At 46.2% G+C, this 13893-nt stretch overlaps 1 protein-coding gene across 3 annotated transcripts in view; it reads right to left on the reverse strand.

Annotated features, from left to right (window-relative positions):
- The window catches only part of ITGA6 (integrin subunit alpha 6), a 328970-nt gene that overhangs the window by 68573 nt on the left and 246504 nt on the right, over nt 1-13893 (reverse strand). For 2 of the 3 annotated variants that reach the window (XM_030851895.2, XM_030851899.2), the window contains exon 1: nt 7620-7963. The exons of the other annotated variant lie outside the window; for it this stretch is intronic. In XM_030851895.2, coding sequence (XP_030707755.1) covers nt 7620-7801 — 182 coding nt within the window. In that variant the 5' untranslated portion in view covers nt 7802-7963. Of the gene's footprint in view, nt 1-7619; nt 7964-13893 lie in introns of those variants that run through there. 3 annotated transcript variants of the gene reach the window in all.

Genomic DNA, 13893 nt, shown 5'->3' on the forward strand with positions numbered 1-13893 from the left:
GTTTTTCTTATATCTGAAATGGCTTTTCAAAAAAAGTAATCTTCGGATTGTATGACATGTAAAACATACCCAGCTGGTTGGCAAATAAACATGCGAGCAGACAACCAGGGCTCCATGTCACTTGTTTTTGCCTTCCGCACTTCCTTTTGTGGCACTTTCCCCATTCCCCCTAATTCAATTCGGAACAGTCATCTTTACCATTTAATTGGTTTTTGAGACTTGAAGTTTTCTAAAGTCTTTTTGCCAATTTGGGATTAGAGGAAGTGACAGCAGTATCCAACACTGGAATCCAGTACTGTGGCCGTGCGGGGAAGGTGGGCTGCTACACCGTGGCCTATGAAGGTGTCATTCGGCAAACACACCAACCACGCATCAGGTGAACTGATTTAGAATCGTCTTGCCCTGTTTATCGAAACGGAAAAGCCAGACAGCAGTGGTTTAGATGGTGATCATTCTACCCTGTTACTAGGCTAATAAGGACCAACACTGGTGAAGAGCCAATTGACCTGTCCCAGTTCACAACTAATTAACAATTAGCCTCAATTTAGTTCCAAGAGATCTCTGTATGCAATTCTAAATGCCAGTTTAACAAACATCTGCTAGAACGTGACTTTCACACTTTGTCCCTGCATCTTTCAGCTTTAGGCAGCTTCATCATCAACAAATCAGATCCAGCTTTGCACAAGCTCCTTCCTACCATACATTAGTGCCAAACAAAGGACTATGAAAAATAAATCGTCATCAGCCCTGCCCTGGGTGGAGTGCACATTACCCAGACTACCAGGAATAAGGTGGGAGCTGAGACTTTGAAAGTCACAGGGGTCTGAGAAGATCTGGAAACCAGACAGCATGAATCACTCCACCCTGTAACTGCACAATCCACCCTCCGTGGGTAACCTATGCCCGAAGTCCCTGCCGTCCGGAACCTCATCATCCCCGCACCAGTCTGCCCATTCATCTCCTTTGCTTACTGAAACCCTGCTGGTGTTTATCTACCGCGTGGCAGCTACCAGAAGGCCACAAGGCGTGGTTCTTCTGAGGTGTACTTTCCAAACATGTAACTGTAGAATGGATGCGAAGGGAGGATGGACACTTGAACATTATCAAAATCAAACCCCAAAGGAGAAAGCACACACTGCACAGGCCAGGAAGCATGGAAGATGTGGACTGAGAACCAACTTGCCCAACATGTCATGGCCACCTCACCTCTCACAGCCTTGGTTTCCACATTTATTTAACACACACACAAAGTGCTTATTACTCTGAGTCAGGACTAGTCTAAGGTGCAATTATCCTCACTTTACAGCTGAGGAAAGAGACCCAGAGAGATGATGTATTGTGATTTATAATAATACATTTGGCTTTCCTTCCACAGTTCCTGCCACAGAGCTCCTAAAACCCTTGGAATTTCCTAAGTGAGGAGAGCGACAAAGATGTCTTTTGTTATGGTAATGAGATGGCCAAGGGACTGCACCTGGGAGGGGGGCTGGTTGCCAGGAGAACCAGGCACTTGATTAGAGGGCTGGAACTTTCAGCGCCACCTTCCTGACCTCAGGGGAGGGAAGAAGGGCTGGAGGTTGAGTTCAATCAGCAATGGCTAATGATTTAATCAGCTGTGCCTTATGTATCGAAGCCTCCATAAAAACCCAAAAGGATGGAGTTTGGAGAACTTCGGGGTTGGTGACCACGTGGAGATTTGGGGAGAGGGGCGTGCTAGGAGAGAGCACGGAAACTCTACTTTCCCCATACCTTGCCCTATGCATCTCTTCCACCTGGCTGTTCTTGAGTTATATCTTTTTATAATAATCTGGTAATCTAGTAAATAAAATGTTTCTCTGAGTTCTGAGAGCCACTCTAACAAATTAATCAAACCCAAGAAGGGGGTCATGGGAACCTCCAATTTATAGCCAGTCCGTCAGCAGAGGGGACAACCTGGACTTGACATGGGCATCTGAAGTGGGGGAGAGGCAGTCTTGCAGGACTGAACCCTTACTCTGTGGAATCTGATGCTATCTCCAGGTACAGAGTGTCAGAATTGAGTTGACTAGTATCTGAGAATGGCTTGGCGGTGTGTGTGGAAAACCCCTACATGCTGGAATGCCGAGCAGAATTGTAGGTATCCTGCACACTGTCACAGCTAGTAAATGGCAGAGCAGGATCTGATCCCATCTAGCTCTAGACTCTAGTTGGGATCTAGACTCTAGCTCTAGAGTCTGCTCTTATCCACTACACTATTTCTGCCTTCTGTGTGAAAAATAAAAGCTCATCTAGCTCAATCTTAGAAAACTTTATGAACAGATGGAAACTAGTACAATAGATCTGAACTGAGTCTAGAATTATACTTTTTATAAAGAGATTCCCCAAATCACCTTGACGGCCAGCCAGATTTGAGAACCCCTAAGGTTCCTCGCAAATATAGTTATTTGATTCTAAACTTTTACCCCAAAACACAAGGGTAAGATGAGCAGTAAAGCTCCCAGGGCCCTTTACTGCAGGGCTCAACCTTGACCACCCTCCCAAAAGGCCATTAGCTCTCAGCTGAGAGTGATCCACTTGGTTCACCATTCTACAGCTCTCACTGGAGGGGGTCAGCAGCTTCCTCACCATTGCACTTAAGAGCTCCATGTATCCAAGATTCCCTTACTAACCATGAATAAGTAAAGCTTTAGCCATCAATTCACAAGTGCCCTCACATTCTTACTTCCATCTGCCCTCCACACCCTTGTCAAGTAGCTTCCAGGATCTTACGCTACGGCCATCCTTCTCTATCTAGTCTCTGTTTTAACAACCAGCAGATCCTGAGTACGCACTGCAGTGCAGGTCAGCCTGTATTTCTGGGGTTAAGTTCTAAAGTCTGCCTTTAAGGCAAAAGTCAAGTGTAATTAAAAATCACCTATAAAAAAAAAAAATCCCTTAGCTGGGACCTGGGCCCTTGAAAACTCAAAAACCAAGAATTGAGGTCTTGTGGAGTCTTTGCGTTACCACCATAGCTTCTCTTTCCCTGGGGGAGCAGAGACCAATGCCTACCTACGGTGAGCAGGGAAGGACAGAGGGCTAAATAAAGGAATTTCTCCGTCTCTACCCTGGGCTGGAAAAATTGATTTCACAAGTTAAATTGAGTGTATGATATGACTCCATTGTACTTGCAAGGCATATGCTACGTGCCATCAGGCAAAGAAATGAACGTTAAGACCCCTGCCCTCACATAACCTATAATCCAGCTGGGGGAGATTAGATCATCCTCTGAAAATGGCAGATAACCGATATACACAAAACCATCAGAATGTGATACGAAAGGATACGGACATTCAAAGGAAGAAGAAGTGCTGTAGTATGGGTTGGGCTCAAAAGGCTTTCATGGAGAAATTTAAACTGGTTCTTACAACATGACTATGTTCTTCAAGGTGGGCTGACTCGGAACCAACCAGGGTTCCAGGTAAAACTGACCCTGTCACTTAAGCAAAGGATAGTATTTTCTATTATGTCTCCACTTTCTATCTTGAAAGTACCAGATAATTCACCTGCCACTCCGTCCATAGCAGTATGTTAGGTCAAGGTTCTTAGGGGAACCAGGCACCATAGTTCCAGTACTATTTGGTTACAAAGCTTAAATTAAATCTTGATATTATTGTTACGCTAAAATAGAGAATAATACAACTAAGAACACAGTACTTGCTTCTTTACAATAGTGTAACACTTTATTACATGAGCATTTCACCTGACTTTCCCGACATATTACACATACCACAAAAATACTTTTCTTTTTTGACCCTAAGTCATTACTTGGATGGGCTCACACCAGCCTGTGTTCAAATTCAACTTGTCCATTTCTGCTTCCTTGCAGAGTCCTAAGATCTCCTCCAAGTCTCCCTGCCCATTTTGTCTCTTTCTCGACTCTGAGGACTCAAGGTGACTGAGACAGTCCCTGGACGATGGCCCTGGGCCACATGGCACTCTGAATGAATGCAAGGAAGCAAGTCCTTAAGTACACATCCTGGACACAGTTCTGATCCTGGGCTGGCTCCAGTCACCCCTCACTGGGCTTTTTCAGAAGGGGAAGGAGTGACAGGCAAAGAAGGACCCGGAAGCTGATCCAAGGCCAGCTGGAATAAGGGTCAATAGGAAGAGAGTCCAGGCACAGATATTTAAATAGACAGCCTGACCCACATGGGGAGCAATTTAATAAATCAACCGCACATAGCACATTTCCAAAATTCAGATGCTGGCCAATTTCTCCAGGTCTGAAGGACGCTTCTGACTTTTCCTTTTAGAGGTGGAATGAGCGTGAGTCAGAAATACCAAGTTCAAATCCAGATTTTGTTAAGATTCTGCTTAAGCGCTCAAGAGACTTTAGACATTTCCTAACTTTCAGCTTCAGTTTCTTCATCTATAAAGGGAGCTAGTTGGACTAGATGATCTCTAGTTCAGTAAACACGATTTTAAGAGCGGAAGCATCGCAAGTCTGAGAAAAACCAAGAGCAAATGTTAGAGTCAGAACAGAAGCGACAGTGAGCCTGGAGAGCCTTAGGAAGATGGCAGTGATCAGAAAGTTCCCCAAAATAAGAAAATGGCAATTGGATTAGACCCAGGATTGCTCCCTGAGGATATCACTTATCTCTTCCTTCCAGATTCTGCCCTGCAGTCATACACAGATCCGTCTCTTCCCAGAAGAGCTAAGAGGGATGATTCACGGGATGGACATACCCACAGATGCCACCCCCTACTTTCTACCTAGGCAACTGTAACTACCTAAGAGAAATGAAAGATTCCAAGGTCCTCAGACCTCAGTAACTCAGCCAACCATCTCATAACCTTTTGGAGTCTGAAACTTCTTTAATACACAGCCGAGGAAAGTTTACAAGTCTCTATTTCAATTTTACAGTCCCCAGAGTTTTAGGAACACCCAGCATGTTTTAAGGCTCTCAGATACAATATTATTCTGTTATAAAATGTTAAGTAGAGTTTAAGATGTTATTAAATATTTAAATGGCATCGTAGAAAGTTTAACCCGCAAACATCTATGGTTTGTTCCCATAATTCTGCATTCATCTGCTATGCCCACACATCTTTGGTATTTTACTTCTCCTGCCTCAGTAAAGTCCCCTGTTGAAGAAATTAACTTTTGTTATAAGTCTAAGATGGATTAAAGTTAAATTGCTTTGAAAATGGGTTTCATAAATGTGACTAAGTTTAAATTACCCAACCTACAATAACCCTTGACTTTACTCTTTGGCAGAGTGAGAACCACAGGATGTTTAACACCTGTGGAGTAGCAGGGCACACAGTAGGAATTCAGTTACTGCTTCTAAATGCATCAGCATTTAGTCAGCAAATACCCATGCCAGGCAGGAATCAGGCACTTTGCATGTTATCTCTTAATCCTCACAACAACCCTATTAAGCAGTAATATCTCCGTTTTACAGATAAAGACACTAAGGCTCAAAGTAACAGCTGAGAAGGAATTCTGAGCTCAGGTCTCTCTCACCAGTTCCCTGAAATACGCCCGCTGAGCTTTTCCATCAAGTACAGAGTTTAGGAAGCTGGCCCAGAAGTTGTGAGGTCTCAGCCTCACCGGCTGTTATTTACACACATCCTTTACTGTCAAAGGTTACAACTGATGTGGATATGGCCTGTGTGTGCTGGTTCTCCTGGTGGGGCCAATGCTGCTGGAATACTTTACCAAAAGAAGCGATTGGGGGTGGGGAGAGGGGAGGGGTGTGGGGGTGGGGGAAGCAGCATTTGACATAAACCACAGCCCCTTAGAGTGTGGTTACTGCCACACTCTGAGCTCGAAGGAAAGATACAGCCCCCTTAAAGTGAGCTGCTCCTCTCCTTCAGTCCCTAAGAAGAGCATTTCTAGAAGGCATCAGACCCCAAACACAGGCTGCTTCTTACTTACTTGCAGCAGCTCTAATAGAGAAGCCCACCAGAGAGAACAAGCTTTAGCAAGCATGCGGCTAACCTTAGTGACAACAGAGATCCTGGCTGAAGTCACGTTTTGCAAATCTCCACCAAGACACTTTCTTGCCCCAGTACTTCCCCTTCACAATCTTTGCTTGAACAAGTATTTCAAGGAAACCACCAGCTTCAGTAGGCGTCTGGCGCAGAGAATGCTAAGGAGAATGTATTCCCCCCTGCGGGCCCACGATCATTTCTGCACTAACAAGTTCATTCTCCATATGGGTAGATGCACATCTACAAGCTCAAGTATTCAGAGACACTAAATGTCATCCATTCACTGAGTTACCAGAAACCACCTTCCATTTCAAATTTACAGCATAACCATTATTTCTACTGAGAGAAAGCAGAGTATACGCAGCTGGCCAGGCCTGCAGACCACCCCCAACTAATTTCTTTGCTTCACTAGCAGGTGTTACCAGAAAAATCTGACTTTAAGATTCAGGGACCCGCAACATTCACCAATTCCAAAGTTCTCAATTGCTGAAATCAAGAGGTTTCCTCCAGCCCTAAAATCCCATTCCCCTCTCATAAACACAAAGTCCTCTCTCCTGTAGCTGCACTTTGCTTTCTTCGCTCTGTTGGTCCTGGAAGGACCTCAGTTCAACTAAAGGCCTGTGGGGAGGGGGGACCTTTTGTGAGTTTATTTTTCGGTAGCACAGATCAAGAATGTAGCTCACAGCGATTACGGCGACTAAGCTCCCAAATATCCTCTCCAGCCTAAAGAGTTTGATCATGTGGGAACCAAACACTGTCTCCAAAGAAAAAGAGAGGCTAAGAGTGCCAGTCTCCACATTCTCCAGGGAAGAGCACTGCTCTGCCATGGTGCGGGGCTGTCACTTCCAAACCTTGTTTGCAAAGCACCAGCCCGGATCGGACATTTTGCTTTCACCCCTCGGCAGGGCCTGCCCAGTGCAGGGGCCCAGAGGGTCTCGGGTGGCGCCGGACGCTTTGGGGCTTGGGCGACGGGTCGGCCACACCACTAAGAGGGTCTTGTTTTCTCAGCTGATCTAGCCTGCGAACAGGTGCGTGGTTAGTTCCATCTTTTTGAAAAGGGGAAAGGCATGTAAAAGTCTCTCCTACTGGAGCACCCGCCCTTCGGGGAAAGCCTCGCAGGACGTGATGAAAGGTGGCTTTCCAACTTGTGCGGAGCGCGCGAGTCTGCGGGGGGCCGCGGTGCTCTCTGTGAGTTTGGGAAAGGCCTGGATCTCCCTGAACGACCCTCCCAGTCACCTCACCGCAGCGTACAGCGGCCCTCCACCCCACGTCACCCCCGCCTGGCACACACGTGAAGCTCAGCAAAGCATGCCACCTGCCGGGTTCCCAGCAAACGCCCAGAGGGAAGGACAGCCGGAAAACACTTTGTTTAAAAAAAAAAAAAAGTAAACTCTCCCGGGGCCGAGGACAGCCCCGCCTGGCACCGGGGCCGCGGTCCGCAGGGGTCGGCCCCCGGGTTCTCCTCCTTCCGGGGCTGAATCGGGGGGAGGCGCGGCGCCGGGCGGGGCCGGAGGCGAGCGCGCGGGGCGTCGGGCTCCGCTCCCCCCGGGGGCCGGCGGAGTCCCGGGCGAGGCAGGGCCGGCCGGCGGGAACGCGGCGCGCCCTCGCCCCGGTTCGCTCGCGGGCCGGCACCCCGATGGGGTGGGCAGAATAGGGGAACTCACAGCCGCTTGTCCTCGGGCTGCAGCTGCCAGTGCATGGCCAGCGAGAAGCCGAAGAGGCTCCCGGAGTCCCCGGTTTTCTCGATCACATTGTCCTCGCGGGTGTCCAAGTTGAAGGCGGCGCCGAGCCGCGGCAGGAGCCCCGCCGACAGGTAGAGCAGCCACAGTCGCCCCGCGGCCGCCATGGGCCGGCGCACCGGGAGGGGAGCGGGAAGCTGCGCGGCCGCCCTGCGCTGCGGGCTGGGTTCGAGGCTGCCGCCGCGGCCACCTCGGTCTCCTCTCGCCGCCTCGCCCGGCCCCACCCCCGGGACGAGTCGCGCTCTCCGCCTGGCCGCTCCCCCTCGCGGGCAGCTCCCGACCACTGAATGAGCCCGTTGTTCTCTGGAGACTCGTAGGCGTTTTATCAAGTGACGAGGACGCCGGCCCCGCCCCGGCCCTCCCCACCCCCTGGCCCCTCCTCGCACGCCCGCCGCCGGCACCTTCCCGGCCGGCCCGGCTGCGGTGCGGTGCGGCGCGGAGCTGCCCCTCCCTGCCGCCCCGCACCTGGCCCGGAAGCTGCGGCGGGGAGACCCGGAGGCGAGCTGCGGGCCGGGCAGCCCCAGCTCGGGTGTCCTCCTGGAGAGAAACACTTGAATTGTGGCTGCCATTCGGCGCAGAGCCGGAAAGGCGTTTACTACCTGTTAGTAAAGACAAGTGCTGGTGATGCGCCGGCCCTGATGGCCCGGAGCCCTGGGCGCTCGGCGACCGAGGCCCACGTGCAAATGCAGGCTGCCTTCATTCATTCCGCAAGTGTTTATGGAGCAATTAACGCGGGCCAGGTACTTGGGGAATGGAGCTCTATAGATTCTCCTCGGCCCTCAAAGACCTAACCGTCGAAAAGGATAACAGCACAAATAGGGCTGTGCAATTGACAACGCGCAGCTATTATCTCATTTCATGCTCCTAACAATCCTATGAGGTGGGTGTTTTCTTTTTGCAGATGAGAAAACTGAAGCTCAGCCTTGCCCCAGAGCATCCACAGATCTGCGTCCAGGTGGAAAAGAGAGTTTGTGGGAGAAGTCACACTGGTGTAGGCAACTTCACACTTGGTTTCCAGGTGTTCTCAGACTGAGAAGGTCCTCAACAGTGAAGGATGAGTTATTTAAAGTGGCACCCACGAGCTCAGGAGCCCTTCTTTCCTGCCCCCAAATTCCCAGAACCAGTTGGGAGGAGTACTTCCCTGCCAAGAGACCGCTCTGAGTTCGGTGTGGGTGGCCTAAAGGCTCCAGCCTCCAGCACAAGGGGTGGGGCCTCCAGTGAGGTGTTGACCCCTGGGGTAACTTTATCCTGCAGGGGTCGTTAACCCGGGGAGAGAGAATTCAGGTTACTGTGAATTTGGATGGCAAAAAAAAAAATTACATTTTTATTTTCACTAATCCTTTAACTGACATTTAGCATTTCCTTCCATTATGAAGGTAGGCAGCACACCACGGTGGCACTAAGAATCCATGACTTAGTCTCCAGTAGAACCCATAGGTTTTTTACATCACATCACAGTTGCTGCAAATATCTTAAATTACAGTAGTTATCAGATAGACCCTCAGCTAGATCTTGTTATGTAATGTCAATTAAAATGTATATAATAGTGCTATAACACAATTTTTTAAAAATATTGTGTTAACTGTATTTCAATAAAATTGTAATCCCATGTATTTTATTTTATGCATTTAAAAACCTTGTTCTGGGCCTTCGCTGGCGGTTCACTGGTTAAGACTCCGTGCTTCCAATGCAGGGGACTCAGGTTCCATCCCTGGTCGGGGGAACTAAGATCCCACATGGCGCATGGCATGGCCAAAAGATTTTTAAAAAAATAATAAAAACCTTGTTCTAAAAATTGGTCCATGGTCTTCAGCAGTCTGCCAAAAATGCTAGCCCAAAGGCTCCTGGAATGCCTTGGGGAGCCTGCCTTGAAATCTGACATAGAAAGAGAAGCAGAGTGCAGTCCCAGGGAAGAGCTGGAGCTCTGAGTGTGCCTGTGGTGATGGGGGGTAGGGGTCATGTGCCATCTCGCCACAAGGGGTATTTACACCAAGGGAGCAGCCTGTACCACACTGAAAAGCCACCTGAACATCATCAAGAGTCCACAGGTGGTAACAGCTGCCAGGAGGGGGGTACGTCCCACTTCTCTCCCAATCGATACCTCCAGTCAAATATAGTCGAAAGTGGGGTACAGTGAGTTCAAGTTCAGTAGACAATCTTGAAGATCACACTGTTTTAACCAGTACGTGATAACCTTGGTGAGGTTGAGAAACCGTTGGAGACTATAATCTAGTAAGCTAAGAAACATCTGCAATAGGATTTTTCATGCAAGTTAGCCTTTCTTCTTCATGTTAAACACATACTATTCCAGGGGGTACAGGTCCCAGCTATTATAGTTAGAGCACAACGAACCTCACTGCAGGCTGGTACTCAGCAGGAGCCACTGATGGGGCTGTAATGGTTGCTGAAATACTTCTGAACTAGTAGCCAAAAGCTATGCCCTGAGCTCCCCAGGTTCAACTGGCCACTTTCCTAGGACCCGCCAACTTCCCCACAATTCAGCAGCTCAAAGGTTTGAGCCCTTAAGCCCTGCCTGGCACTACAAGGGCTTCTGACTGGGTGTGCTCATGTCATACCAACTGTTAACTATACCGAATATCACCCCTTGCTTCCAAGAGTAATTCTTGCTTCCTCCCAAAGGTATGTTTAGTCGATGACGTTTGAATAGCCAGAGTTAGCTCCTTGACCCCAAATACAGATTATGCTCAAATTGAAATTTTACATAATGTTAAATTTAAACATAGTGCTTCCGAATTGAGTACTACTTATGTGGGAGAAGGAGGGGATAAAAACAAGGATGAGAGACTTGTTCTGGAGTGTGCCAAGTGCCCATCACAGGGGACCCACACTCCTGCCTTCCACCTATCTCTGGCTACGATGCCAAACATACTTGAAATTGAGTCAAACCCAGGCTCTTAATAATAACCTCTTTGAAGATTGGCAGTGCTTCCTGATTAACTGTAACAATCAAGGTTTGTGAATTAGTTGTCATTTCTGTGGTAAATAGTTAGGGCTGACATAAGAGGTGTCTTAGAAAAAGGAGGTTTAGAGGTCCTTCAGGATCTGCTGAGGACAATGTCAGTCTATAGGGTCAAAGGAATGAAAGAATCAAGACATCTAAAAATTATGAAGTAAAGACCTGAGGAGGAAGGTACATAGTTATAGTGAAAAAAATTCTGGAACAAAAAGACATTTGTCTGGAACCAAAGTGATAGAGAGAGCTTGATGATAAAGGTGTGCTGACCATTAGATGGCATGGGTGTGTGTGTGTGTATGAAAAAACCAAAGGGCTCTACAAATCCAGTTATGACAAAATTGTGTCATGTTCCCCAAAAGCCTCATTAGAAAACAAACAAAATGGAATACCTAAGAAAATGATATGATCATCACAGAAGAAATTTTACAAACTGAAATTTTTAAGTAAAAAGGCAGTGAAAGCAATGAATAGAAGCATTTGCTCAGTTGACAGCTTTTGAATTCTTGTATTTTATTGATACACTTTTCAAAAGAAATTTTTTTGTTCTATATTCCACTTTTGGTAGAGGAGCTTGTAAATAATTTTAAACTATGGGTCACCCATGCAAAGGTCTGAGGTACTCACGTCATGCCTGATATATTTTCCATTTCCTGGGACCTACTTTAATCATTTTTGCTCTCAGCTTCCCTGTTCTATTGACTTTGTCGTCACCAACAGCAGAGGATATCATATTTGCTGCTTTTAGGCAACGTAGAAACTGTTAAAACATCTCTTTATTCTTCTGTGGTCGCATTACATGACCATATCAACAGTTTCACGTGTTCCCTGCGGCCCTTTGATGAAGGCCATTTGTCAGAGTGGTTAGCACATGGTCCGTGGCACCCAAGTCACTTCAAATCCCCTCTCTGCTCCACACTGGCCAGGTGACCTTAAACAAGTCATTGAATCTCTCTCCACCTCAGTTTCCCCAGCTATGAAGTAGGGATAATAGCATCCACCCTCAAAGAGTCACCTTGCCTTGAGGATGAATAAAGTTAGCATGAGCTGAAGCACTTAGAATGTTGTGTCAGAACTTCCGCCCGTGCGTACAGGCTTTCACAATTTGGCTTTTACAAGTTATGCACTGACCCATGGTATACCTACAGTTTTATAAACTAGGTGTATATAGCAAACTGTTCCAAACTGGGATTCAGACTGTTCAGTGGCAGATTTTTTTGTGTTTCAGAAAAAGAAATAGAGTTTTCTCCAATTGCTTTTTTTGTCTCTATATACGTGTTCAGGGGTTTTCCTTCCACACTGAGCCTTAATGCTTTTTGTTTGGATATTTTATTTGCTGTAAGTCACAGCACATTTTCTAGGGGCAAATCTGCCTTTGGTTTGGACCAGGATAATCCAGATTGCCAGCTCTACCTTATTTTAACACTCAGATCTATTTTATTTATTTATTTTTCCAGTTTTTTAAAGATATAATTGATATAGAACGTTGTATAAGTTTAAGCTATACAATATAATGATTTGATATATGTATATATTATGAAATGATCACCACAATAAGTTTAGTAACATCCATCACCTCACAGTTAGTTTTTTTCCTTGTGATGAGAACTTTTAAGATTTATTATCTTAGCAACTTTCAAATATACAATACAGTGTTGTTAACTAGAGTCACCATGCTGTGCATTACAACCTCACAACGTATTTATCTCATTAACTGGAAATTTGTTTCTTTTGACCACCTTCACCCATTTCGCCCACCACCCGCCTCTGGTAATCGCCCATCTGTTCTTTGTTTCTATGAGTTGTTTTTTTTTTTTTTTTTTTTTTCAGATTCCACATATAAGTGAGATCATACAATATTTGTCTTTCTCTGACTAATTTCACTTAGCATAATGCCCTCAAGGTCCATCCATGTTGTTACAAACAGCAGGATTTCTTTCTTTTTTATGACTGAATAATATTCCATTGTGTAATATATATGTGAAAATGTGATATATATATATTTTTTCTTTACCCATTTTCTTTATCCATTCATCCATCAATAGACCCTTAGGTTGTTCACCAGCTCTTTTGTTTAAAAAAAAGATGCTTTTTTTAAAATTTATTTTATTTTTGGCTGCGTTGGGTCTTCGTTGCTGCACGCAGGCTTTTCTCTGGTTGCGGTGAGTGGGGGCTACTCTTTGTTGCCGTGCTCGGGCTTCTCATTGCGGTGGCTTCTCTTGTTGCGGAGCACGGGCTCTAGGCGCACGGGCTTCAGTAGTTGTGGCATGGGGTCTCAGTCGTTGTGGCTTGCGGGATCTAGAGCACAGGCTCAGTAGCTCAGTAGTTGTGGCGCATGGAATTAGTTGCTCCGTGGCATGTGGCATCTTCGCGGAACAGGGCTTGAACCCATGTCCGCTGCCTTGGCAGGCGGATTCTTAACCACTACGCCAACCAGGGAAGCCCCACCAGATCTATTTTAAAGTAAATTTAAGTTGAATGTTTCTAAGTTGCTTGTTATGAGTGCATTAAATGTTGTACAGTATTTCATGTTGCCATTTTAGGTGGGATTCTTTTTTTCAAATTTGTTTTGAGGGAAATTTTCTAAGCCAAGAAGGCACATTTTGCCAGCCAGCCAGAAATAAACTCAAACTTTAAATGAATCAAGTTAAGTCTAAAACTGAGCTCCCAAGGCTGAGGTGAAACCCCCACTGGAAAATTTGGTTTTCCATCCCCATCATCATCAGAAACAAACATGAATCTCTGTGTATCTCATGCCGCACAAATGCAGTCTTGACAGGCCAAACTTAGAGGAGACAGTTTTTAAAATTTTTTCTTGCTTTCTATAAAAATATCTTAACTGGAAAAAAAGACAAGCTGATTCTGAGTTAGGACTTAACCCAGTGATCTCTGGAGTGTATCAATTCAGGTCAAAGCAAGCACTCAGGGAAGGCAGCTTAGCCTCACCCACTTCCCAGCTGACAGCCTGGAGCAAGTTCCTCTACTTCTCCAGGACTCAGTTTTCTAGTCTGTAAAATGGCCAGAAATCTTACTTCACCAGGTTGTTGTAAGGATTAAATGAGATTATATATGTGAGATACAGAGCACAGTGTCTGCTATTAAATATGTACTGAATAAAATAGTAGCTGTGAAAATGAAGGAGAAGCAAATATGCTAGAATATAAAACAAAGGAGGGCTTCAGATCAGGGACACATAGGGAGAGGAAGCATGTGAATGAGGTCCCC

The sequence above is a fragment of the Globicephala melas genome, chromosome 7, assembly GCF_963455315.2.
Source record: "Globicephala melas chromosome 7, mGloMel1.2, whole genome shotgun sequence".
Lineage (NCBI taxonomy): Eukaryota > Metazoa > Chordata > Mammalia > Artiodactyla > Delphinidae > Globicephala > Globicephala melas.